Source organism: Pleurodeles waltl, chromosome 8 (genome assembly GCF_031143425.1).
Source record: "Pleurodeles waltl isolate 20211129_DDA chromosome 8, aPleWal1.hap1.20221129, whole genome shotgun sequence".
NCBI lineage: Eukaryota > Metazoa > Chordata > Amphibia > Caudata > Salamandridae > Pleurodeles > Pleurodeles waltl.
The window spans coordinates 1,386,998,864-1,387,026,638 of NC_090447.1; the positions used below are offsets into that span (position 1 = coordinate 1,386,998,864).

At 48.2% G+C, this 27,775-nt stretch overlaps 1 protein-coding gene across 4 annotated transcripts in view; it reads left to right on the forward strand.

Annotated features, from left to right (window-relative positions):
* The window catches only part of MRE11 (MRE11 homolog, double strand break repair nuclease), a 346,093-nt gene that overhangs the window by 110,408 nt on the left and 207,910 nt on the right, over positions 1-27,775 (forward strand). For all 4 annotated transcript variants that reach the window (XM_069202423.1, XM_069202427.1, XM_069202425.1 and 1 more), the window contains one exon: positions 2,033-2,218. In XM_069202423.1, coding sequence (XP_069058524.1) covers positions 2,033-2,218 — 186 coding nt within the window. The remainder of the gene's footprint in view (positions 1-2,032; positions 2,219-27,775) is intronic.

Genomic DNA, 27,775 nt, shown 5'->3' on the forward strand with positions numbered 1-27,775 from the left:
TCTGTGAGCATCTGTCCTCCCAACCAGGCTGCTGCTTTGGAGTATCCACTCTCAATAACATCTCAGGGTCTGTTGATCTCATTTGATCTCCCTTCTGCAGTAGATGATGTAACCCTGGCAGCCAGGTGCCTTTCTTCAAAAACAGTGTGACCCTAGAGCTTGGATGTTTGTGGCTTGTTGCAGGCTAAACTATTGGATGTCTTGTTGTTTGTCTTTGGCCCAGCAAGGACTTGCAGTGGGCACAGTTAAAGGTTACCTGTCAGCCCTCTCTGCTATTTTACTTTTGCCTTACCAAAGCCTTTTCTGATTTCCCATTCGGGCTTAAAATTGGTTCTCACTTTTCTCACGTGTACCTCTTTCATTCTGATGTGCAGTAATCTAGTGTACCTCCTTACCTTAAAAATGTTTTTTTTCTGTTTGCACTCACAACCACATGCTGTGACAGTGAGCTTCAGGCCCTCTCCATTCAACTGTTATACCACCTTTTTTACGAACACACTGGTGTTAAGACATTGTGCTATGTTCCTGCTGAAGGTAGTTATTTCATTTTATGTCAGACAAGCCAGCATGCTTCTGACCTTCTTTGCTTCACCTCATCCCATTGCTTCAACCCCCAAGAGAACCCTGAGCTTTTAAATTGGTCACACCATGGAACATCAAGTGGATGATCAGCTCTTTGTGGGGTTCTCTGGAGCAAAGAAGGGAAAGGTGGTGCAGAAGTGGACCATTTCACAATACATAGTCCTCTGTAGTAATATATGCTATGCTATGGCTACGAATCAGCCTCCAGGAGGTCTGAGGGCTCATTCCACCTGAGCTAAGTATGCTACCGCTGCGTTGGCATATGGGGTGCCTGTTCTGAATATCTTTCAGGTTGCTACGTGGGCATCAGTGCACATGTTCACAAAGACTATTGCTTTAATATTTAGGTCCATCAGAATGGGCACTTTGCCAGTTTGGTTCTGCAGGGCTTTTTGATCTGTGCCCTTCCACAGACTCATCATCTTCGGAGGTACTGCTTTGGTATCTGTTCACAATGTGAGAAATCTATGGTTAAATGTATCCATCAGAAGAACAAGTGGCCTACCTTTGGTAATGCTGTTTTTAGTGGATACTTTTTTTGACTGCAGCTCACTCACTGGCTTCGCACCTCCCGGTTCTGTGAAATGATCTCCTTTTTTTAATCTAAAAAGGTCCAATTTAGTAATCTGCACACTGGTCATTCCAATCTGCTGAAGGGCTCAGCGTCTGAGGGTGCCTATAAGCTGCCGAAAGAAAGTGACGTCAGCACGCATGGTTAGAGCTTAAATGCTGGTCTTCTCATCACTTCTAGAGTGGAACAGATTTGGTGCAGAGTCACATGGCACCACCTATTCCAGCTCAGAAACACTGCTTTTTGAGTTTACTGATCCCATCTGGACCTGGGGATATTTACAAGGTGAGGAATCTGAGGTAAGATAGAGTATCCACCAGAAAAAAGCTAGTGAAGGTAAGTAATTTGTTCATATGTTCTATTCTATCCCTCTCACCATCCATAAGCCATTACTAAATTCTTGCTGATGTATTGTAAAGTGCTGTAGCTAGTAGAGGTAGCATTAGTTCACCACAGCAGGTTCACAGTTTGAAGTCTCAATGTTTTCATATCCACTGATGACCTTGCAAAGCATTGAAAATCACAAAGTCCACCTTAGAATGAATGTAAAACCCAGTGTCTTAATTAACATGGAATAGAATGAATACATGGAGAAGCTTTATGTGGCAGTAAATTAAGGCTGTCAAAGAGTAGAATGGGATGAGATCCCTTCTGAAACTTTTGGAACCACTAATACAAGTCCTTTCTTTTCCTGTTCACCCTGAACAGGTACCCTTGAGAATCTACCTTCTACTTAGAAAAAGTGGTTCCATATGAAATGCATTCATGTAAACAAAGCATGTGTTTCACATTGTTGAATGCTTTGCCATGATAATTTAGAGACATGCCATCTAATGATGTATTTCATTGTGCTAACCAAACTCTTTAACTTCATAACAGGAATAAACATGGTGCCACCAATTACATCCCTGAGCAGTTTTTGGATGACTTCCTGGACCTTGTAATCTGGGGCCATGAACACGAATGTAAAATTGCTCCAGTGAGAAATGAGCAACAGCTTTTCTATGTCTCTCAACCTGGAAGTTCTGTGGCTACTTCGTTGTCTCCCGGAGAGGCAGTGAAAAAGTATGTATTTGTATCAGTGGTACTGACATTTTAGCACATTTACTTAATTCGCCTTTTCATTAGTAGGCTCCTATACCTAATGTATTTAAATATTTCTGAGATGTGAACAATGGGCTACAGCTCTGTAGTGCATCCAACATTTCTAATACCCACTAACCCCCTTTCAATACTGCTCTGTCAAGATGGTATTGACCATTTATTTGAAGAATAGTGAGAAGTATTCGGCACAAAAATGCCAGAGATATCAATTATACTTGCTGCATAGATCACAACACTATAAGAGGTTGTTACATGTCAAATAGGTGCTAAGGTATGAATGCTGGTGGACGAAAAAGAAAGAAGATAGTACAACACCTAGATATCCGTATGTAGCAGGTACAACTAAGTGAGTGGAAGTCTGGCTACCAGGCTATCAGTGGGGAGAGGTGTGGTGCTTCGTTGTCCTTTGAGCTCTGTTAGAGAGACTGAAGTCCATATTTTGCAAGGTGCTCCGGTGCTTGGGTACCTGATAGGTGAAAGCATTGAAAATGAGAATCTTGGGAATGGTGATGAGGAGCGAGTTGAGAGTATGTTGACAGTGAAGTGAGAAAATGCTTTTGCAAATTTTGGGGTGGGTTGACAGGTTGTGCATGTTCCATGTACAGTCTTGAAATCAGTGGCTGTTTCTTCTTGAGGGTGGAGGAGCATCACCAGCCTCCCAACCCTCCCCCCCTACTGAGTGCCCTGCAGAATAAAATAGAATGGCAATGAAAAGAATTAATTGCCAATTCAATTTTTTCCACTTAGGGAATACCAGCCCAAAGACATGCTGGGCGTGAGAGGAATACCTCTGCTTCATGCAGCAGAGAACTGGAGCAGTGACTGGACTGGACAATCCAAAGTGCGCATGTCACTTTGTCGGGCAGCTTTGCGTCTGCCAAAGTAACGTGCGCACCAGCTGCCTTAGGAGAGCTGGGTAGAGACATTAGATACAGGCCTTCAGGCCCTGAAGGAGCATCCAGCCAGGATGCTCCATCTAATCCAGACTCTTCTCTCATGCCGGTTAACAGCATGAGACAGCATCTGGATTGGTTAGGGGAGCTCTTTCTCTGTCAGAGAGCAGAAGACCACAGAGGAGGATGTGCAGCCCATGGGCAAGTGCCTTTTTTTCAAATGTGTAATGCATGTTTGTGTAATATATGTAAGTGTGTAGTGCGTGTAAGTGTAGTGGCTGTGTTTATAGTTAGTGTTATTTGGGATTTTGGGGGGAGAGGTGGTTTACTTTGGGGTTTTGGAGGGAGGGGGTGTTTTATTTATTTTTTGCGAAGTGGTGGGGCACTTCACTTGCCCCACCACTTTCAAAGGGTAATAGCCGCTGCTGCTTGAAATTAAAGTCTGTGTTTTGTCCTTAGTTTGAGCAAAAGCCCACCCTCCTGTTGTTTTCATTTAAAAAAAACCTTAACTAATGAGTTTCATTACTTTTGAGATTAAATTTTCTTTTTTTTTGTTGTGTTGTAGCATTCACCCATTGTAACTTAATTTCACTGATACCTTTGATTTTTACTGTAAACAAATGTTTAATTATGTTTGTTTATGTAGCGCTTGGTACAGCATGTTTTGCAGTTTGGTGGCACTATAAATGACAAGTTTTCAAAGAAGTCGATATATAGAGGTCCATTTTATCACGCTCAGAATGGTAGAGATGATGAGATGCTCTTGCTGGGATTTAAGTCAGTGTTCAGGAGGTTAATCATAGATCCCTGATGACGACTCATACTGGCACTTATATCAATCTATAAATGCATGAATATCTTGTAAATTTACTATAATGTTTTATAAAGTTTATTTTTCATATAGCTCGCAGTTTAGGAATTGCTGGATAGCAGCAAGAAAATAATAAAACTCCTACTAAGATATGTGTTTTAATTTAATCTACATTTTCACTTTTCTTGGAAATGCAAAGTCATTTTCAGATTGCCATATCACTATTCTTGTGATGGGGTCTTGCAGTGTGTTATGGCGTGAATGTCGCAGGATACACCTGCTGTTCAGTGGTGCATCCTTGTAAAGATATTATCTTGCAGGCCTGCTGATTTCACTCCTTTCTCCAAGCACACTAAGCACCCTGCGTCATTTGAGGGTATCATGCAAATGAATCACCTATAGGCAGAGAGAGTGAGGCTGCACCCATATGAAGCAGAAACCAAATAAACAGTAGCTGTATGCTTGTGAATGACTCTAGAGTGAGCAAGGGGTCTCCCTTGGATTGTTGCCTTAACTCCTTCCAGAACTAGATCTCACATCCAGTATGGTCAATGGAAAAGCATTTATTCTTCATGTACTTAAATTCTCACTTTTACCAAAGATTATGACTGCGTAGGACCTTGCTAGATGTGTGTATGATATGATAATATCTGATAGAGACAACTAGCCTTTTCTACAGCACCTCTGTGCGTCGGTAGAGGGCACCATGCGACTCTGTGTCGATTTCATCCACTAAACATGATTTCAACAGAGTCCATATAATCCCTCCTCCCACGCGCTGACGTCAGTTTCTTCTTTTCAGTGCTACAACGCAGATCCGGAGAAGCGGTTCCTCTGGCCATTTTGGCCTCCCTTTTGGATGATTTTCAATGGATGGAAAGTGTGCATGCCTTCTGGCTTTAAGGCCTGTGGATCCTGTGCTCGATACGTGTCAATCACGGACCCCCCATTCTGTCTTTATGTGGTGCTTATGCCACCACCATGACACCGATGACTGGCACGTCAGTCAACATTTGAGGCTGAAAGCATTGAGGGAGTAGCGGCCGAAGCTCCAGGCGGCGCAGTTGTCGCAGTCTTCCCAGGACTCCTGTAGGCGTCAGAGTCCTTCTTCTTCCAAGATCCGTTTGTGCAAACGCTCTGGGAGTTCACGTGTGGCTCCATCTACGCCTCACGGTAAGCGTTGTCCCTGGAGGAAGTCGCATCCTCCTCTGGCTTTACCGCCCCCATGCGGCTCCTCTCATTCTTTTTAGGACAAGTCCGCGCAGGAGTCCACCCCGTCTTTCTTAGTTTTTCCAGGTGCTGGGGCAACTCTAGCCCAGATGCAGGACTACTACTCATGTTTGCATGCCATTTTTGGACCTACCCCTCCCTCCGAAGCGCCTTTGGGTACCAAGGAGGTGAAGGGTGCCCTGGTGTGATCGTCACCAGCAGCTTCTTCCTTGGTGCCTGTCAACCCTCCCAAGGCCCTGACTACCCACCATCTCTGGAGTCTTCTCTACCGGCTCCATTGTATACGTCCACTTCTGCCTTGCTGACTCTGGTGGTGGTGGTCCCATCGTCCTCACTCGATGCCCTGATTGTCATGTCAATGGAGTCGGTCGATGACCCTTCCAATGTTGAGGTCTCACCCTCTTGAAGTCGGTCGGCATTGATCCCTATGTGGGGAGTGGCGCCAGTGGAGTCTGCGATCTCCAATTCTTGCCCTATGTCTTCTGATGCCCACCCTCCAGTTCCCCAATCAGAGGGGCGTGGTTTGAATTGTCAGCCTCCTTTTTCCAAAACCATTCTGCTTACACAATCATATTGGTTATTTGAATTAGGCACCACTAGAGACCTGGACTCCTCCCTGGCTTCTAGCCTCCTGTCATCCCCTGGCTTGGCCTCGGAGGCAAGTTCTGCTCTGGCATACATGTTAAAGCGTGTTTCGGAATCTTTGCATTTACAACTTCCTACAGTTCAGTTGTCCACGGACCCTTTACTTGATATGTTACATTCTGACCAGCCTTCTGTGGAGCTGTTCTTTCCTTATTGTGAGGCTGTTTATGATAACCTCTAAGTGGTTGGGGCCCAGCCGGTATCTGGCCCACGTGGAATGTTCTATTTCACAGAGACACAGACCAGCTCCAGAGGATCCATCTTGCCTCCGTCAGCATCCGAGTACTCAAAGCTTTGTGGTGTAAACTGCTTTAGCTGCACAGAGTCTTACCCATGTCCCTTCTGTCCATCCAGAGCGAGAGGCCAGGAAGGTGAGTGCTTCTGGTAGGCGGATTTATGCTTCATTTAGCTCTGCCCTGCATTTATTCAACACTTCTTGTGTCCTTGCTCGCTTCTCCCATATCTTGTGGGACTCGTGGAGCATATTTTGCCTCCTCTCCCTGAAGAGGCTAGGAATATTCTGGTTCCCTTCGTACAGGATGGACAGCAAGCTGCCAAGCTTAGCATTCAGATGTGGTATGGATATCTCCGATTCTGTAGGAAGGGTTATGACCTCTTCATTGGCTCTGCGTCAACAGGCATGGTTGCGTCCCTCAAAATCTTTCGGAGGCTGTACAAGCAGCTTTACTTGACATGCCTTTTGATGGCACCTCACTTTTTGGTGCGCATGCTGACTCTGCTATATGCCTCTTTAGAAATGCTCATGGTGGCACTCTGTCTTAAAGCCTCTTGGTGGTACAAGGTCTTCTCTGTATTGGTTTCCATCCTTTGTCCAGGGCAGTTTTCATCCCCCTGTTTTTTTCTAACACCTTTACGGGCAGTGTGCTTCTTGCTTCCAGTATGACGTCCGGTGTGGTGTTCCAGCTCCTTTCATGTGCTTTTTGTTATTCTTATATGCAAACTTCCTAGCACCCTAGTTGATGTTCTTGCGTCTGCAGGTGTGCGTTCTTTTTCCACTTGTCGTGGATATGTTCCATTATTTCTAGTGAACCTGTTCGTTTTGATCTCATTACTATTACAGAGGGCTTTTCTGTTGTCTCTACCGAAGAGATTTGCTGTCTACGGGGTTATTCCTCGTGTGAGAGGCTTTCAGTTTCCTGCTCTTCGGGGCAATTGCTGTAGGCTTTTAGCCATCTTTTTATACTTGGCTGTTCCTTATAGGGACTGTGTTAGGTGCTTCTTTTGAGAGTAGTTACTATATAGTTCCTTCTGTGAGTAAGGACTCTACTGCTACTTTCGGTCTTCCCCAGTTTTTTGGGGGGAGGGGGCACCTCTGGTTTTAGGGCTGTCATTTCCCATTGGGTGGAAAGCGGTGTTCTGTTCCCAAATCCATGGTACATCTTTGCTTAGAAGTGTCACTTTTTATGGGCGAGCGCAAAGCGCTCCGTCCATAAAGTAATCTCTCTTTGGGCTTCAAACCACGCCCAGGTCGCGTCAGTCTCTTTCATTGGTTCCTAGGCTTGCTCTTTAAAATCTGCTTGCTTCCATTTGTGAAAGGCATGCATAGGTCTTGCCTTTTCCGGTGTTTAGCCCGCCTACACAGCACCGGTAAACTACTAGAAACATACGAGGCTCAATGTTTTGAGCCTGGTTTCTGGACTACTTTATCTGTTCATTTTCCCCTCAGCGCAATCGCGCTGGGGTTTACATAGCGTGATTGCGCTCCGTTTTTTCGTTTTCAATTTCAGCGCAATCGCGCTGCATTTTACATAACGCGATTGCGCTGTGTTTTTTTTCTTTTAATTTGTGTGGCAAGAAAAGTTAAGTTAGGAGTTTACAACACAAATAGCTCCAACTCGAGCATATGCGAGCCCGGTTGCATTGAAAATGCTTGTTAAAATGTGTTATTACATACCTTCTGATTTTCTAATATATAGAGAGCACGCTATGTCGCTCTTATGGTACACCTATTTCACTCTCATTTTTTCATGCACTTCTATATCCTCTTTGTGCATTAACCCACATGTTTTTCTCTGGCCATGTGCCACTGTTTTTGTCCTCATCATGTATACATCGTAGTCCTCCTTCAGACCGTTCCGTCTGATCTTGCTGCAGTTCACTTATGCTTCAGATATGTTTGTGTGTGTATATATATATGTATATATATATATATATATATATATGTGTTTGTATTCATATAAAGGTATTTAATTACCTTGCTGCTCCAGTTGTCCGCTGATGTCAGCGTGCTTACTCCTTTCCTGCACTGTTCTGGGCATGTTCGGGGCTTCCTTTCTCTGAGTATGGGTTCTTTTCTTTATTAAAGACTGTTAGCCCTGCCCATTTCCTTTTGTGTGACCTTGGTCATGTTTTCACCGCTGTCTTCCATCATTTAGCGCATAGGATTCCTGTCCTGGCACTTGCTTAATCCTTCTCTGTCGACTACATGGTGGTAGTTATGTTTTTTTCCTTTTGGTAGCAATTTTCCTCTCTAGCCACATTTTGTTTTGTTGCTCGGAGCGGTATTCTCTGGGATAAACATTTGCTTTGACCTTGCACACCCCTGCAGGTCCACTGTTCGGACCCCATTCTGGAAGTCAATGTCAACTTTACTCTTTAGCTCTTCCTTCCGTGACTCTTTTCCGTCTGCTGGATGACTCCTTCCTATTATCTTGGCCTTCTATGGTTGGCGTTGTCTCCTGTGACGCTTTCCCGCCTGGTGTCGACCTTGATTCATATTCCACAAGGTTTCTGTTGTTACTGTCATCAGGTCGTTCTGCCAGCCAATTTTGGGTTCTCGTCTATTAGCATTCCTGCTTATGGGCTTCTTCCATCCTTGAGGGGTTTGATTTTCTCTATCTATGCTCTCTTTTATTTTGCTACGGTGTGGCCGTTTGTTGAGTCCTTTTCTTTCTCTATTTCCATATACTGTGTATCTACAGATGCATGTCTACATATAATGGGTCTAGATCTACATCTTTAAATTTGTCTATGTCTGTGTCTGCCTGGGCATTATCTATAGAATACCTTTGTACGAACACATTACATATACATACGTACACCAGCCTGCATACATAGATACATACATATATATGTATATATGCAGGTTGGTGTTTTGGCTGGTCTCTATTCCGATATCTTCATTTCCCCATCATCTGTTGTGCACATGTCACGCCTTGTGTCTCCTTTTTAACCATTTTCTATGCATTACGGTTCTGTTACACTTCTCAATAGTTCCTCTGTTGGTGTTCCTGGAGAAGTGCCTTCTGTTTTTTTACTTCCTCTTCCTACCAGCGTTCACTTTTCTATTTGTTGCTGGTTTCGCCAATGCATCCTGATGAGGCAGCATGCATGCATCACTCCTCTTTATGTAGCCTCTGTGGCCCTCCCTTGTTAGGTGTTCCCTCCCAATTGTCTCATTGATTTTTGCAGTGGTCTTGCACCTTGGTCCTTAGCCCATTTACAGGAATGTCTCCTACCGTAGGGCTATTCATGCTTGTGTTTTCTAGATTGTTGTTTACAATAGATTCTGTTTTCATTTCCATGTGCCCCGCTTTCCATAGCATTTCAAGTCTTCTTTCACTGTTTTGTGGTCTTCCACTATTCTTCTGGTGGGACCAATGTTCTTTCTCACCTTTGTCTCTCATGTGCTCGGCTACTTCGCCTTCAGTTAGACCAGTTCCTGATTTGTAAGGATTGAGTGGAATGTGTTCGCAGACCCGCTTCCTGGGTTTAAATTGCTTTGGTATCTATGTTAAAGTAAGGAATCAACTGCTAGTTGTCTCTATCAGATGAACAAGTTACATACCTTCAGTAACACCTTATCTGGTAGAGACATATTCTAGCCGCTGATTCCTTACTGAAACACCCACCCACCTCATTCTGCGAACTACTTTATCTTACCCCACTATCCTTTGCTTGGTCTTATCCTACAAAGCATTTCTATTCAGTGGTGGTAGTTCAAATTACATCTTTTTTATCTTTTTGGCACACTGTCCCATTGCCAGTGTCTGTGATGGGCCTGTGTTCCGCAGATTATGATCACAGAAGAAACTGACGTCAGCTCATCGGAGGAGGGATTATATGGACTCTGTCGCTGTCATATCCAGTGGACGACATTGATATGGAGTCGCATTGCACCCTATACTGACATGCACAGATACTGCTGAAAAGTTTTTTCCGGATCCAGTCTGGTGCCTGGGGAGAATTTTAAGGTAAGGAATCTACGGCTAGTCCATATCTCTACCAGAAAAGGTATTACCAAAGGTAACTTGTTCGATAATACCCATAACTGGGGAAAGGCATGTAAAGCAGAGCAAACAAAGACAGAACAAAGTTAGTGATTACATTCAGAAGGAGATATTTTTTTCTGTACATAATGAAATCAAATTTTTACAGTTTTGAATGACAGCACCCAGACTACCCTTCTTCTCACTGTTGTCTGACATTTGGCTGTGTTGATTATATTTACTAATATGAGACAATGCTCCTGGAGCATGGCTGACGTGGTAAGTACAGCTCTTAAGATGCAATATATGCATTTCAAATAGTGGAGAAAAATATCCTGCTCAATAGTCTTCTAACTAACCCAGTTGCAGAAGGCAAGTTGGCCTTTGTTTTGACTGTTGCCTAAGGATTGGCTGATTTTTCATAGGTATTAATATTTTGTTATGCTCCAGTGTTTGACTGTGACCCAGCCCAAACTGCCAGGCCATGTCAGGTCTCCCTGGACCAGAAACAGGCATCCTGGTCATCAGCCAGGCTAGCTTGAATCTGGCGGCATAGTAATCACAAGACCCACGTTGGGCCATACCCTTCCTACTTAGGGCGACAAATACAAAAACAACAGGTGATGGAGGGAATGTGGAAAAACGAAGCATGGGTCCAGCCAGATAATCTTGAAACTCCCTGAGGAATTCACAAAATGCACCTGACACCCATTTGTGTCTAATGGCCATGATAACCACCCACCGGGACTGGAAAGTGACGAATTATAGGTACCATCCTGAACATTATCATTTAGTTCCACCTCGGTGACATTGAAGAATAATTTGCCAGTTGGTGAATTTGGCTGATGTGGGGATACTGGGCGCATTCATTTCTTTTATGTTTGCTAACCCTAGACAGGATGTCTGTTGAATTGTATCATTTAATAAGATAATTTGAACAGGAATAAGGCATGCTCTAAATAAAGCTTCCCTACCCTGAATTTGCCAATCCTGTGTTTCCCATACACTCTTTACATCAATAGTGTTCTTCCAGTATTCGTATCCTTCAACTGCAAGTCGGGAAAGAAAAAAATCTGAATAAATCAATTTAGTGTCTGTTAGCAAAATCGTCCTAATTTTAGAAGGTGGCTACTTGAAGTAGTATGACTTCTTTTTTCATGTCATGCCCAGAAAAGTATGCAAATTTATCTGAATAATGCTTTTGGCTTCCCACAGGTGGAGTTGAATAGTGTTCCCACTGTGTGTAATTAAATACTGATCTATGTGTTGTTGTTCGGTGCAGGTAGAAAGGTCCCCAATTATTATAACAGAACATTTTGCCATAATTTTTTGTGCCAGTGCACACATCATCACTTTCAAATTTAGTGTAATCTTGCAGTTCAGCACGCACTGAATCAACTGTTTGAACCTCCCAGTCATCAGAAACAACACCAGGTGTGATTACATCAGTTATTGAAATTTTGAAAACCTAAGGAATTTGGATAACCTCAGTAGGCCGGTATATATCAAAGGGAACTTTATCCTAAACAATCCCATCTGAAATTGATAAGGCTGAAATGTTCACAAGGGACAAGTCTCTTTGAACCTTGTGTGAGGAAAGGTATGGAGTTAGAACTGCATCCAATGGCTCGACCAAAGAGTGTCAATGACAATTTATCAAGAGAAAGAAAACCGTTACAGAACCAATCCATAACAGAAAGGCAAGCAATGTCAGAAAGATCCACAGATAATTTCATGGATAAATCAAATATTTATTTTTAAACCATATGTACAGCTTACTTGTCTTTGAAACAGTTTCAGTTGCAGGTGCGGATGAATTTAAAGAAAAGTCATCAAGGTCGAGGAAATAACCAAAAGCAGTCTCTGCAAACACAGGAGCCAGTTTGTTACTTGGAGGTTCATAGTAGACAATGTCGTCTGTGTTGAGTTGGAGTAGAAGACAGCCACATCTTGGACAGTTGTTGTTGTTGAAGTGGTAACAAGAATCAGCAGAAGCTAATTTTCCTCCCTCCCCATGCTTGATGAGGCATTTGTGGCATTGTTGTACATGCTGGTGTAGTCAGAAGGGTTGTTGTTTCTTCTTTGAAGAGGTATGTCCTGTTGGGTTATGAGAGGAGACCAGGAACTACCCAAGGGACCTCAGGGTCTACTGTGCAGGATCAACCACATGGTTCAGTTTGATGTTGTCGAAGGAGACAAATCTTTTGCCTTTGGAACCTGGCAGCGGTGGTAAGATGATTGTTCTGGTGTCTTGTATTCCCAGGACTCGGACTGGTGCTCTGTAGGATGGGCCGAATTCCCTCTTCACAGCAATCTTCTCACGAACTAGATCCACAACTTAAGGAATCCAGCCTGTAGATGTTGTTGTCAAATTCCTTATTCCTAAGGTGGCAGCACTGGCAGATGAATTATCATCACAAAATTACTGAAGCTCCTGTAAGACAGTGAGCCGTTCATTTATGTCAAAAGATGCGCCTGCTGCCACCAAACCAGAGCAATCCAGATCTGGGATATACATAGGTATCCCAAAGATGACCTCGTAAGGAATGCGTCCTCCAAGGACCGTCTTGGCAGATTATTCAGTGCTCTTTGGACCCCATATCAGTGATGAAGCCAACTGCGGCCTGAACCTAATACTCTAGCTGTTAAGGACTGCTTTAGATTATGATTCCTCCTCTCAACGACCAATTTACTCTTGGGATGGTAGGGTGAGGAGTAATGGAGTTCAACACCCATCGTCCTCCTGGTGTCCCTGAATGCCTTAGAGGCAAAAGCAGGGCCCTGGTCCGAATGGAATGTGCAACCGCATATGTACTGTTAAAGATCAGCAAGTCTTTATAACAGATCGAGGACATATTGCTTGGCCTGTTTGCATAGACCTCTCCACCAGAAGCATATCTGTAATATTGATATTGTGGCCACAAAACCAGCTTGAGCAGATGCAACACCCTCTTGCAGTGCTTTTGATGAGATCTAATCTCTGGTCTTGGTTGAGGATCACACAATCTCCCACCTCAGGAATTGATGCAAAGGCAATATTCTGTGCACTGATATGGTATGAATATTTTGTAGGGTATGCTTTTGGGAGAGACTTGCCTTCAGCCAAAGCTTTCAAGACAGCCAGAATTTCATTATCCAATCTCATCTGAAAAAGAGTCATTGCAGCAATAGACGCCGTAGCTACTGCGGATTTGGCCGCTTCGTCAGCCAAAGAGTTTCCAATAACGTGTACTCCTACATATGGGTGACCCAATGTATGGACTACATGAGCATCAGGTAGCTTATCCTTAAGATCAGCCACCCTCCCCTATAGAATTCTGTGTTTTATGGTGTTACTTTTTGAGTCCCTAAACCCATTCAACCGCCAATGATTGAGATAATCATTGTAAGATTGGACACAGTAGTAAGAATCACACACTGTCAATGAAAGGTGTCTTGAATCCGTATGTTCCAATGCCAGGATGAGGGCATGTTGCAATGTTGGCTTGATGCGTTGTGCATAATCAGGAGTGTATGTTCTGCCAAAGTTAAAGAAACCAAGTAGAGACTAGTTTCTTGATGGTGTTTGGTGTTTGCAGTTGAGCACATTTTTCTAAAAAGTGCGGGCCTGGCTCTTGCCCTCATTTGATAGCTCATAACCCAGGAACAATACACTGAGAAAGGATATCTTAGTTTCCCTAAAACTGAATTTGTAGCCAAGGGCTGCAGATCCTAGAATGATCAGATCCACCCTGTCAAGATGAATGTTGAGGTCGTCATCTGTGAGATAGATATCATCCACATAGGACAACGCCTCAGGGTCAATATCATGCAATATTGATGTTCCACAGGTGGAGCCTGGGGGCAAACGGCAGAAGCGTTTTTGTGAGCTGAATGAACATGCACTCAGGTCCCGATTTTCATTTGCTACGTTCTGGCAGAAAAAAACGTTGGAAATATCCAAGGTTGTTTTGTATCTTTTATGCACTATGTTGTTAATTAGTGCAGCACTGTGTGAATTTTGTATTGCGTATGTGCGTGGTTGACTGTTTAAGTGTTTGAGTGTCTGTAGTCTAAGACTATTCTATATGAATGGTCTGGTTTTGCAACGGGGAGTAACAGGTTATTCATTGCAGAGACACATTGTATTATACCCTTGTACTCAAGCTGAGTGAGGATCTCCCTCACTGGAGCTTTGGCTTCGTTTTTAACAGGATATTGGGGCAGAGGTTGGAGTGTAGAACTTATCTGGCAGGGGGAATCTCGATCCCACCCTACGTGGTTGCGGTATTGCGCAGGTGCTTGCGCCAAAGCCCAGTCAGCAGTGCAGGCTTTTTTAACTGCTTCCAGAACAAGATGTGAGAAAGAAGGCAAAATGACATCTTCTACATGTGGAAGCTTACAAACATGTTCAGGAGTCTCCCTCAATTTGGATACTTAAATCATTAACCCTGTAGGGTCGGAGAACATGCCCGTCCGCAGTCTTGACTGCAATAAAGTCACTAGTTGCTGCCGCATCCAGATGATCTTTCAGACTCTGGTGACATAGCATGACTTCTGCCGCGCTGTCCAGCAGTGTCACTGCCCACCTCTTGTTCTTCAGCAATGTTCTCAAGTTTGCTGGCATTATTAATTGAAAGTGCTGCCAACTTTTTCTTTTTAAGTTGTGGCTTTTGTTGTGGGGACTTATCTTCTTTCTTGTCTGAAGAACGCTGTAAGTCTTTCTTCTGTTTCACGTAGTCAGTACGTTGCTCTGACCGGACCACTCTCTCGCTACGTCTATCCAGTGCGACCTGACAGGAACAAGAGGGATGTGAATCAGTATATCTGTCAAGAGCTTTTATATTTTCCCTATTTCTGAGATTATGGCCCTCATTACGACCCTGGTGGTCGATGATAGTGGCGGTAACTACCGCCAAATTATGGCCATGGCGGTAAGATCTCCGAAAGACAGCCAATGTACCACACCGACGGCCAGGGCGGAAACAGCAGTCACCACGCCGGTACCCGCCTACAGCCAGGCGGAAGTCAAAGTTCCGCCCACCATATTATGACTACACAATCCGCCACTTTTTCTGGGGCGGTACCAATGCCATCAAAAGCCTGGGGGAAACAGAGCTCAGAAGTCAAAGGACTCACCATTGGAGACACAGGGAAGAACCGTGCCGCCATGGTACCCGAACTGCATGTATTTCCAATGTTCTTCTACGTTATGCTCCACCACGAACACCAACGCCGGCGAAGACGCGACGGTGAGTACAGCCGCCTAGCACACAAGGGAGGGGGGGGAGGAAAACGAGAGTGACATACACACGCACAATACACACCCCAGACACACACACACCATACACACAACCAGCTGCACCAGTAAACAATTTATCCCCGTAAATCGGCTGAATAATGCAAGGACCAGAGGAATTGACTAAAGTGATTGTAATAAGATCAACACAAAATTAATAATACGATTTGCCAATGCAACAGATATATACAAATGTACAAAAAAGGGACACTTCCCAGTCCTCAGTTCACAGGGGCCACATAGCCACAGGGCAAAGTCCAAGGCCCCACTCGTTACCTGCACCAATACGGAGAGAACACTGCAGGGGCATCAGTCCTGGGGAGTGCAAGGCCACAGTCTCTCAAGTGGGTGTCTTCCCCACTGGTTCTGGAGGGGGCAACATGCCCATTGCTCTGTCCTGGGGAGTGCAAGGCCACAGTCCCTCAAGTGGATGTCTTCCCCACTGGTTCTGGAGGGGGGCAACATGCCCTGTGCTTGGTCCTGGGGTGTGCAAGGCCACAGTCTCTCAAGGGGGTGTCTTCCCCACTGGTGCTGAAGGGGGCAACATGCCCTGTGCCTGGCCCTGGGGAGTGTAAGGCCACAGTCTCTCAAGTGGGTGTCTTCCCCACTGGTTCTGGAGGGGGCAACATGCCCATTGCTCTGTCCTGGGGAGTGCAAGGCCACAGTCTCTCAAGTGGGTGACTTGCACACTGGTTCTGGAGGGGAGAGCCAGAGGCCTATGGAGGCTGGATCACATGGCGTCCGCCGGCGGTGACGGCTGCACTGTGGTGGTGGTAGTGGGAGCCTCCTGCTCAGCCCCTGCAAACTGCGATGGCTGCACTGTGGTGGTGGTGATAGTGGGAGCCTCCTGCTCAGCCCCTGCACCCTGCGATTGCTGCACCGTGGTGGTGGTGGTGGTAGTGGGAGCCTCCTGCTCAGCCCCTGTACTCACTGATGCCTGCACAACCATGGCTGGCGGTGGGGGCTCTGTGACAGCTGCTGCTGGCTCCTTCCCCTTCTTGCTTGCTGGTGCAGGCTCCTTCCCCTTCTTGCTTGCTGGTGCAGGCTCCTTCCCCTTTCTGCTTGCTGGTGCAGGCTCCTTCCCCTTTCTGCTGCCTGGTGCAGGCTCCTTCCCCTTTCTGCTGCCTGGTGTAGGCTCCTTCCCCTTCCCCTTCAGTATTTGTGACCTGGAATCCTTTCCACCACGAGTAGGTGCTGATGGAACTGGGCCCGTGGACTGTTTGGCTGAGGTGCTTGGCTGGGTTCTTGATACCCTGGCCATAAGTGCAGAATGGGGGTGGAGAAGGGTAGGGAAGAGGTCAATGGTGGAAAGGAAAAGCTTTTTAGGGACATTGGGGTAGGAAAAGGGAGAAATAATGGGAGTGGAGGATGAGGGAGTGGTTGTTGGAGGTGCTGGATTTGGGTGCAGGTGCATGGGTTGCATGCTGTTGTGAGGTGGATGTCTGTTGGGTGCCTGAGTGCTTGCGTTTGTGTACCTTAGGAGGGGGGGACAGACACAGTGGGAGAGGACACAGGGGACGTGTGCATGGATGTTGTGGATGTGACTGTCAGTGTGGTGTGTGTTCTGCTTGATGCGCTGATGATGCTGGTAGTGGATATTGATGTAGTGCATGCAGGTGTGAGTGTGGACATAACTGGTTGGGTAGTGGAGGTGGAGGAGGGGGAGACAGTGGATGTTATAATGTCTGCAAATGAATGGTGTTTGTGTGAGTGCCTGTGGGATCGAGTATGGTGCTTGTGTTTGCCTGTGCCACTCTTGGGTGTTTTCCTGGGTGCATGCTCGTCTGGCTGTTTGCTTGGGATGGGTTGAGGTTGAGGAGAATGGAACTGGGATGTGGAAGTTGGAGGGGGACTGTAGAAACAGGGAAAATGGCTGCCATCAGAGAGGAGGCCAGAGCCTGAATCGATGTCTGTTGGGCCGCCAATCCAGTGTGAATGCCCTCCAGGAATGCATTAGTTTGTTGCATCTGGACTGCCAGCCCCTGGATGGCATTCACAATGGTTGATTGCCCTACAGCGATGGATCTCAGTAGGTCAGTAGACGCCTCACTCAGGGCAGCAGTTCTCACAGTGGCATGGCCTGAGATGCCTGGGGCAAAGGAGATGCCCACCCTCCTGGGTAAGCGGGCACGGGCAACTCGATGTGGGGCTGCTGGGAGGGCGGTGCTGGTACTGGGGTGGCGGCTGTACCTGTAGCAGGGGTGGTCACAGAGGTGTCCGCCACCACTAGGGAGCTCCCATCGGAGGAGGTATCTGAGTATGTATTGTCCCCTCCAGTCTCCGCCGTGGTGCTCCCCTTGCCCTCAGTCCTACTGGTGCCGTCAGTGGACTCTGCCTCCAGGTAGCACACCTTGGACCCATGCAGCCCTAGCCAGTAGTGAATGCTAACAAGCTAGATAGGCAGTATTTTCCCTTCAGACCCTTAGCCACCAGAGGTCCTCCGCTGCTATGTCTGGCCTGGCCTAGGGGTACCCGAGGACACACAACCACCACCCGGATACCACCCCAACAGGCGTAAGTTGTAATGAGACCCCTGTACTCACCCCCCTTGTGGCTGCTGTGTTGCCCTTAAGCACCCATCAAGCTCTGGATAGGCCACCGCCAGTATGCAGAACATAAGGGGGGTCACGGTTCAACGGGCACCCCTTCCTCGTTGGGAGGCCATCCCAAGCTGGGCTTCCACGGTCTTGCGTGCCCAGCGTCTCAGGTCTTCCCACCGTTTCCGACAGTGGGTGCTCTGCCTGCCATAGACCCCCAGGGTCCGCACCTCCTTGGCATGGCATGCCATATACCCTTCTTTTGATGGGAGCTGACCTGCAGAGGCAATACAGACAGGAGAACACCATTAGACAAACAGTCCAGCCAGTTACACAAATGGTCCGTCATACCCGTTTACAGCACTATTGGGACACACATAGCCCAGCATTCAATGCATACCCAGCCAGGAGAACATCCCTCACCCCTTACACTGTGCCGTCACACACACCTCCATACGTGCATGCCACATGCATCATGCCCACAGTATACTCACCTGTTGGTCTGGAGGCCCATACAGCAGTCCGTATTGGGGTAGGACCTCATCCACCAGTCTCTCCAACTCCTCCGAAGTGAAGACTGGGGCCCTTTCCCTGGTCACACGGGCCATGATAGGTTCCAGACACAGGTCACATCAGCACATGCAGTGTAGGTCCACTCCTATGGAAGGTCAGGAAACAAGTGAGGAATATGATACATTTACATAGAAAATGGCTGTCACGTCCGCGGCGGTGCATACCGTCAGCAGCGGCGTAGATCCCTATTGGCCATTGTACCCCTTAGGGCCCAATATTAACCAATGAGGAATTGCATGGCGGTTCCTGACCGCCTCCCGCCACGGCGCACAACGTCAGCGGAATTACCTCACTTCCACCTGTCCCTCCACACAGGACAGGTGGACGCCATTTCAGGGGGCAGGCCTATGGAAGAATTCTGTGTCACAGGAGAAATAGGCACATACTGGAGAAATAACACTGACCCATTACATGTTTTAAGATTGCAAACTACTGTTGTGGCTCCATTGTTCAGTTTGTGACAGGCTCCTCACTCTTTTGTCCCTTAGATTCCTACCACTGCGGATGAATAGGAGATGGAGACATACCCTGTGTACAGACCCTTAGTGGACTTAGCTACACTCACCTATAAACTGGACAGGGCCACAATCACAGACTTGATATCTGCTATCCGTCACCCCACTGGGATCCCCCCTCTTGTGCAAGTTCTATTAGTGCTCCATTTCCTGGCAACTGGTTCTTTCCAAGTGACAGTGGGCTTGGCAGCAGGAATGTCACAGCCAATGTTCTGAATAGTGCTGACAAGAGTATTGTTTGCCCTGATAAAATACATGTACAGCTACATTGCTTTCCCCCAGGTTGAGGATTTGGCCACTGTGAAGGCCGAGTTTTATGCAATGGGACATATTCCCAATATAATTGGGGTGATTGACAGAACACATATTGCATTTGTCTCCCCACCCCCTTCCCCCCAGAATGAACAGGTGTTCATGAATCGTAAGAGTTTCCACTCCATGAATGTGCAGATGGTGTGCTTGGCGGACAAGTACATCTCCCTCGCCAATGCTGAGTATCCAGGGTCAGTGCATGATACCTTTGTCCTGAGGAATAGCAGCATCCCAAATGTGAAGGCCCAACTACAGAGGCACAGGGTGTGGCTAATCGGTGAGCCCTGGTTCCCACCCAGTATATTTTGGTGTATGGGTATGATGTGGGACATTTAGGATAGTGTGTGGCTAATTGTTGTGCCTCAATATTTGCAGGTGACTCTGGTTACCCAAACCTATAATGGCTGCTGACCAGGGCAAGGGCAGAAGATTGAGAGAACCTTTGGCCTCCTGAAGGCCAGGTTCCGGTGCCTCCATCTAATAGATGGATCCCTGTTTTACTCACCCAAGAAGGTCTGCCAGATAATAGTTGCATGCTGCATGTTGCACAACCTAGTCCTCAGACGCCATGTCCCTTTTCTGCCGGAGGAGGAGACTGGAGATGCCCCTGTGGAAGCATTTGTCCTTGTGGACAGTGAGGATGAGGAGGCAGAGGATGAGGATGAGGACAACAGAACAAGTGTAATCCGTCAGTACTTCCAATGACACTCAGGTGAGACAGTGTAACTTTAAATTTCAATGACTTTGGTTTTTTTCTGTGTGGCATTGGCATGCTGGTATTTCCCAATTCAGTGCCCACTTACTGTTCCCTCTGGCTATTCATTTTGCAGATGTTGGTGATATGACAAATACTCCTGGTGTGATCACTACAGCCAGGTCATTAATTCTATGCTCATTCTATATACAGTTTATTTGCACTTGTTGTACCTGTTTCAATCAATACATATTTGAAATACATGACATACTCAAAATTGATTGTATTCCAAGGGTCTTTATTGAAGTGCTAACATGTAGGGGGTAAGTGCAATAGGATGGGGTGATGATGGAGGAAAGTCCAGGATATTGTTCCAGTCTGTTTGTAGCACAGGTGCTACTGGAAGGGGAGCAATGGCAGTTCAAGGTAGACAGGGTGACTGAGTGGGGCACAAGGGGGACAATCAGGAGATTCTCATTTCCTGGCTGGGGTCTTGGCAAGTGTCTGTGGCTTCTATCTGGATCGCAGGGAACGTTTGCAGGGTGGTTTGCCTTCTGCAGGGGGAGGGGTGCTGGTGACCTGTGGGTCCTGTGGCGGGGCCACCTGGCCACTAACGGAAGTGGAAGGCTGTTCAGATGACTGACTAGTGGCAGGGGGCCGCTGGTGTGAGACTGCCTCCCTCATAATGTTGGCCATGTCTCCCAGCACCCCTGCTATGGAGATCAGGGTGTTGTTGATGGCCTGCTAGTCCTCCCTGATCCCCTGGTACTGTCCCTCCTGCAGACACCTGTTCTCCTGCATGTTGTCCAGGATCTGGAACATCGTGTCCTGAAAAATGTTGGTAGGCTCCCAGGATCTCGGAGAGTGCCTCCTGGAGAGTCGGTTCCTTGGGCTTGTCCTCCCCCTGGCGCGCAGCGTCCCTGTTGGCCTGCGCCTCTGTCCCCTGGACCGTGTGCCCACTGCCACTGACCCCAGGTCTCTGATTGTCTTAGGTGCGAGGTGTAGCCTGGGGTCCCTATACAGGTGGGCACACTGCTGATTGACGTGTCCTGGGGACAGAGGTTTGGGTACGCTGGGTGGGTGCTGTGGTGTTGTTTCCTGAAGGGGGAGGCTCTGTGGTGGTCTGTGATTGGGCTTGGGTAACCAGCTGTCCAGTGGTCCCTGATAGGCCAGGTAGATCATCCAGATCCTGAAGACCAGAGTTACTGTCATCACTGTGGGCCTCTTCTTTTGGCGGACTGGATAGTGCTGGCACCTCTTCTCTGGTGACATTGGCAGGGGTACCTGTGGGGATGTAAATGATGTGTTATGGTTAATGTGTATGACATATTGTACATCCCTGACTTCCCCTCTATGGTTGGTGTTGGCCTGTCAGCTTTTACTTGTGTATGTTGGTGTATGGTGGGATTGTTAGTTTCCCTATGCTGTGCTTGCTTTAGTGATGAGTGTCCATGCAGGGCTGTGAGGGGTGTCCATGCATTGGTACAGCATGCAGGGCTTGGCATTGGGATTGAAGAGATGTGATGGTGGAGTGTGTGGGATGGAGTAGAGTGAGGGTGAGGGTCTGTGATGGCATGCAGGTGTGGGGGGTGATAATTGTTGAAAGTTGACTTACCAGAGTCCAGTCCTCCTCCGGCCAGGCCCTCAGGATGCAGTATTGCCAGGACTTGCTCCTCCCATGCTGTGAGTTGTGTGGGAGGAGGTGCGGGTCCACCGCCAGTCTTCTGTATAGCGAGCTGGTCTTTTGCTGCTATGGGACGTACCTTCCCCCGTAGGTCGGTCCACCTCTTCCTGATGTCATCCCTTGTTCTTGGATGCTGTCCCACGACTCTCTGCCATATCTCCATCTTCCTTGCAATGGATTTCTGCTGCACCTCTGCTCCAAATAGCTGTGGCTCTATCCTGACAATTTCCTCCACCTTGACTCTTAACTCCTTCTCTGTGAAACAGGGGTGTCTTTGTGGTGCAATGGGTGTTATGTGATGTGTGTTGGTGAGGGTGTGTTGGATAATGTTTTGGGGTGTATGATGTGTAGTGCGTCAGTGGTGTATTGGTGTGAGTGGTGTGTGGCTCTAGTTGGCTAAGTGGTCTTGGTGTCAGTCTCGTGCCAATGATTTGTATTCGTAAGGGGTTATGGGTAATGTGGGTGTGTGTTTTAAAGTGGTGTGTGTGTGGTGTGTTTATGGGTGTCAGATGTGTGTAGTTTGAATTGTCCAATGTGGTGGTGTTTTGTCTGTGGGTGTCCATTGTGAGCGTGGCGGTATGTACCGCCAATAGTTTACTGCCTTTGAATGTCCGCCGTGGTGATTCGCGGGTCATAATGTGGTGGGCGTTGTTCTGTTGGCGTAACGGTGTGGGTTTTGATACTGCCACCTTATCACTGACCTTTGGTCTGGCGGATTTGTCTGTTGCTGAATTCTGTCGGATTGGTGTGTGTGTGTGTCATAATATGGTGAATGGATATCCGCCACCGCCGCGGTAAGTTGGTGGCCGTCAGCGTGGCGGTAAGCAGGATTTACCGCCAGGGTCATAAAGAGGGCCTATATCTCCTTTCTGAGTTCTCCAAGTGTGGAGAGTCTGCTCTCTGACTTTGTCTGTCTTTATTTTGTTTTTGTTTATCCCAGAGCTTTTTACAACCCTCCTGTTCTTGTTTGGTACCTTCCTTAGGGCTGGTACTCTAAATGCCAGGCTTTTTCGGCTTGGCTCCCAAACTATCCCGTCATAGGCTAGTATAGGTATTGGAAATAATTTTCGGTAGCTGTTTCTCCTGTTCCAGGTGTGAAATCTCCCAGAGCCGCTGGTGTATGGCCAATGCTACTGCTTCCCCTTTAATGTTACTGAGTATTATTGAGGAGACTGCATCTAAGCTATGCATTCATTTCATCCCCAAGCCCAGGGTTGGTGCAGCCCCTTGTTCGTTCTGAACATGTTTTAACACTTCTGGTAAATTGGCAAGTGTCGGGGTACTATGGGGGTCAAGGCAGACCGCCGAGGTTGCGGGAGCCAGAATACCGCCAGTGCTGGCGGTATGGCTGGCTCCGTATTTTGACTTTTCCGCTGGGCCAGCGGACGGTAACAGAGTTACCGTCCGCTGGCCCAGTGGAAAAGTCACATCAACATTGCCGCCGGCTCGTAATTGAGCTGGCGGCAATGCTGATGAGCAGCGGGTGCAGTAGCACCCGTCGCGCATTTCACTGCCCGAAATTCGGGCAGTGAAATGCGCGATGGGGCTCTGCCTGGGGGGCCCTGCACTGCCCATGCCAAGTGCAGGGGCCCCCTGAGTCCCCTTACCGCCAGCCATTTCCTGGCGGTGCAAACCACCAGAAACAGGCTGGCGGTAGGGGAGTCATAATCCCCAGCTGCTTGCAGCGCTGCCCTGGCGGATTATCACCGCCGGGGCTAAAATGGCAGAATACCGCCGGCCCCGGCGGTGTGACCGCGGCGGTACCGCCGCGGTCAAAATATGGGTTTTCGTACCGCCAGCCTGTTGGCGGTACGAACGCCACTTTAACCCTGGCGGTCACCGACCGCCAGGGTTGTAATGACTACCTATGTGTGGTAGTATATATTGCAGCTAAGTGGTACATTTGTCTACTGATCCGCTGAGGGAACCATTCCGAATGGCAAGCACATTGTGAGAATTCTATGGGGGTCACTCCAACCTCAGTGGTAAAATGCGCTTACCGCCAGACAGAAGACCGCCATAAAACCGCCGCGTTCACGGTAAACCGCCACGGTCATTCTGACCCACAACAGGCAAACCGCCAAAATACCGACATCCACAAAAGTCCGCCACACCAAAGGTCAGCGATAAACTGGCGATGACCAAACCTCCACCGTCACGCCAACAGAAATACGCCCATGCCATTACGACCCACGAATCCACGCGGCGGTCTTTCAACCGCGGTATTCTATTGGCGGTACACACCGCCGCGGTTGAAATACACATACTCTTACAAAACACTACCATATTGGCCAATTCGAAATACACACACCTGATACACATACACACACACCCAATACAATATAAAACACACACCCACATCACCCACAAACTTCCACTCCTAGAGATTCGTGAACATGCACCGAGAAAAGACATCCGAGCACCCAGACGCCCAATTCACTGTCACCATGCAATATTAGCACGCACTTCACACAACACAACAATACACATCACCACACTTAGCACCACACAATCCATCCCACACATCACCCACACCACCCCATGGCACCTCAAAGACACCCCAGGTTCTCAGATGATGAACTCGGTCATGGTGGAGGAAATTGTATGAGTAGAGCCCCAGCTGTTCGGGACACAGGTGCAGCACACCACCATTGCCAGGAAGATGGAGCTATGGAGCAGAATAGTCGACAGGGTCAACGCTGTGGGACAGCACCCAAGAAATAGGGACGACATCAGGAAGCGGTGGAACGACCTACGGGGGAAGGTGCGTTCCATGGTATCAAGGCACAACATCGCGGTACAGCGGACTGGCGGCGGACCCCCACCTCCTCCCCCAGAATTTACAACATGGGAGGAGCAAGTCTTGAACATCCTGCATCCTGAGGGCCTCGCAGGAGTCGGTGGAGGAATGGACTCTGGTAAGTCTCATCTTTACTACTTCATCCCCCCCACCCCACCTGCATGCCAACTCATACCCTCACCCTCACCCCCATCACAACTACCCCTTGCAAATGTCTCACCATCACAACCCACCCATCCCAAAACTTAGCCCTGCATGCGGCCCCAAAGCATGGACACCCATCACCAAAGCATGCCCAATGCACATACCCATCACCCCCCCCCCCCCCCAAAAAACACCGTCACAACAGCCCCCACAAAGGAATGCCAGCACTGGGGTACACGGGCACCCACCCATTGCACGCCATTGGCACACACAGAAGCAATAACCATACTTTTATACCCCTGCAGGACCCGAACGCCAGGTCACCGCGCAGGAGGGTCCACAAATGTCCACTCCACCCCCAGAAGAGGCCCACAGACAGTGATGACAGCAGGTCTGTCTCCCTGGATCTAGATGACCAGCCCGGTTCATCGGGGACCTCAGGACAGTCGGTTCCCCTCACACAGCCACAGGCCACAGCAGACCTTCCCCCCTCTGGGAACACCAGCACAGCACCCAACCAGCGGGCCCATACCTCTGTCCCCAGGACACGTCAATCAGCGGTGTGTCCACCACTACAGGGAACCCAGGTTAACCCACCACCCCAACAACAACAGGGACCTGGGGGCAGTGGTAGTGGGCACACTGTCCAGGGGACAGAGGCCCAGGGAAACAGGGGAACTGGGAGGGCTGCTGTGCGACAGGGGGGGGGACAGACCAAGGGAACCCACTCTCCACGAGGCCCTCTCCTCCATCATGGGAGCATACCACCGCTCCCAGGAGACGATGGCGACGGTCCTGGCCAGGTTTCAGGAAATCCAGCTTCTGCAAGAGCAACAGTATATGGGGTTCAGGGAGGAACTAAGAAACATCAGTTCCGCCATGGATACCATCGTAGTGGCCCTGAATGAGTTAATCACCACATTGCGGAACACTGTGGCACCTCAAAGGGCCCCGGTCACTAGCATGGACCAAGAACTGGCTACCACCTCCGCCAGCGCTAGTGGACAGGAGGCCCCGACACAAGACCAACAGGCCACCAGAACCCCACCCCCTGCAGAAGGAGAACCACCCCGCAGGCGGGCCCTGAGATCCAGGAAGAAGACAGAGTAACATGTCAAGACCCCCGCCAGCAAAGGATACCGCCCTGATTGTCATCCCATTGTCCCACATTGTCACCCTGTCCAACTTTAAACTGGCCCTGCTCCACTTTCCACAGGCATTTGGACAATGCACCTGTGATACTGATAGTCTGGACTCTGCCATGGACAATCCTCCACCATCACCCCTCACCGATTTGCAACCACCCATCCAAATTTGAGCACTTGAATAAACACACTTATTGCACATAAACAATCTGGAGTCTGTCTGTGATTTTAACAAATGTATTAGACATGACAGTGCCAAAATGTTTATTCACATTGTGATGCCAACAAACCGCTGTCACACAGCTGTAGTCCATGGGGAAACAAAGCAGATGTCACGCAGTGGGGCCCACAGCTCTGAAATCGGAAGGGAAAGTCACAACACTGTTACCATACACTGGGGGAAAAAGTCAGACAGTAGAGAGGTAGGAGTCTTTAGGTAAATGTAATATGCTGGTGTCTACTCTTACGTGTGTCATTGAAAATACTGCTCTATTACTGTGTTCCTGTTGTCTATGTCGTCCTCTTCGGCTTCCTCCTCTTCACTCTCCACAGGCTCCACAGCTGCTACAACACCACCATCTGGACCATCCTCCTGCAGAAAAGGCACCTGGCGTCGCAAAGCCAGATTGTGAAGCATACAGCAGGCCACGATGATCTGGCATACCTTCTTTGGTGAGTACATTAGGGATCCACCTGTCATATGGAGGCACCTGAACCTGGCCTTCAGGAGGCCAAAGGTGCGTTTGATCACCCTCCTAGTACGCCCATGGGCTCATTGTAGCGTTCCTCTGCCCTGGTCCTGGGATTCCTCACTGGGGTCAGTAGCCAGGACAGGTTGGGGTAACCAGAGTCCCCTAATAGCCACACCTGGTGCCTCTGGAGTTGACCCATCACATACGGGATGCTGCTATTCCGCAGGATGTAGGCGTCATGCACTGAGCCAGGGAACTTGGCATTAATATGGGAGATGTACTGGTCAGCCAAACACACCATCTGTACATTCATGGAATGATAACTTTTCCTGTTCCTGTACACCTGTTCACTCCTGCTGGGGGGTACCAAAGCCACATGTGTCCCATCAATGGCACCTATGATGTTGGGGATATGTCCAAGGGCATAGAAATCACCCTTCACTGTAGGCAAATCCCCCACCTCAGGGAACATGATGTAGCTCCGCATGTGTTTGAGCAGGGCAGACAACACTCTGGACAACACCTTGGAAAACATGGGCTGGGACATCCCTGATGCTATGGCCACTGTTGTTTGAAATGACCCACTTGCTAAGAAATGGAGTACTGACAGCACCTGCACTAGAGGGGGGATCCCTGTGGGTTGGCGGATGGGTGACATCAGGTCTGCCTCCAGCTGGGCACACAGTTCATGTATAGTGGCTCGGTCAAGCCTGTATGTCAGAATGACATGTCGTTCCTCCATTGTCGACAGGTCCACCAGCGGTCTGTACACGGGAAGATTCCTCCATCTCCTCGCATGTCCCAGCGGACGGTGCCTATGAAGGACAACAGCGAGCACAGAGTCAATCAACCCACAGGTACGTTCCCACAGCTTGCACACAACACGATTCACTATGCATTGAATGGTTTGTATGAGTGTTGAGGAAAGGCCTAGGTATGTGTGACGCAGTAGAAATTAAGCCATGTGGGCCCTTGAAATGGCGGCTGCCTGACCTGTGAAGTGTGACAATGGGATGTGAGGTCAATGCGCTGGCGTGGCACACCGTGGCGGTAGGTGGTCGAAGACCACGGCGCAAAGCCGCATTGGTTAACATTGAAGCCTATGGGTTTCACGAGCCAATGACGATGTGCGCCGGCGGTCGCGGTACGCACCGCGCGGTATGCACCGCCGCGGGCGTGACCGCCATTTTCTATCAGCTTAATCACTCGATACCTGATCTTCGACAGGAGAGGACCTACACTGCAAGTGCTGCTGTGACCTCGGTCTGGAAGAGACAATGGCTGCTGCGACTGGGGAAAGGGCCCCTGCCTTCACTTCTGAAGAATTGGAGAAACT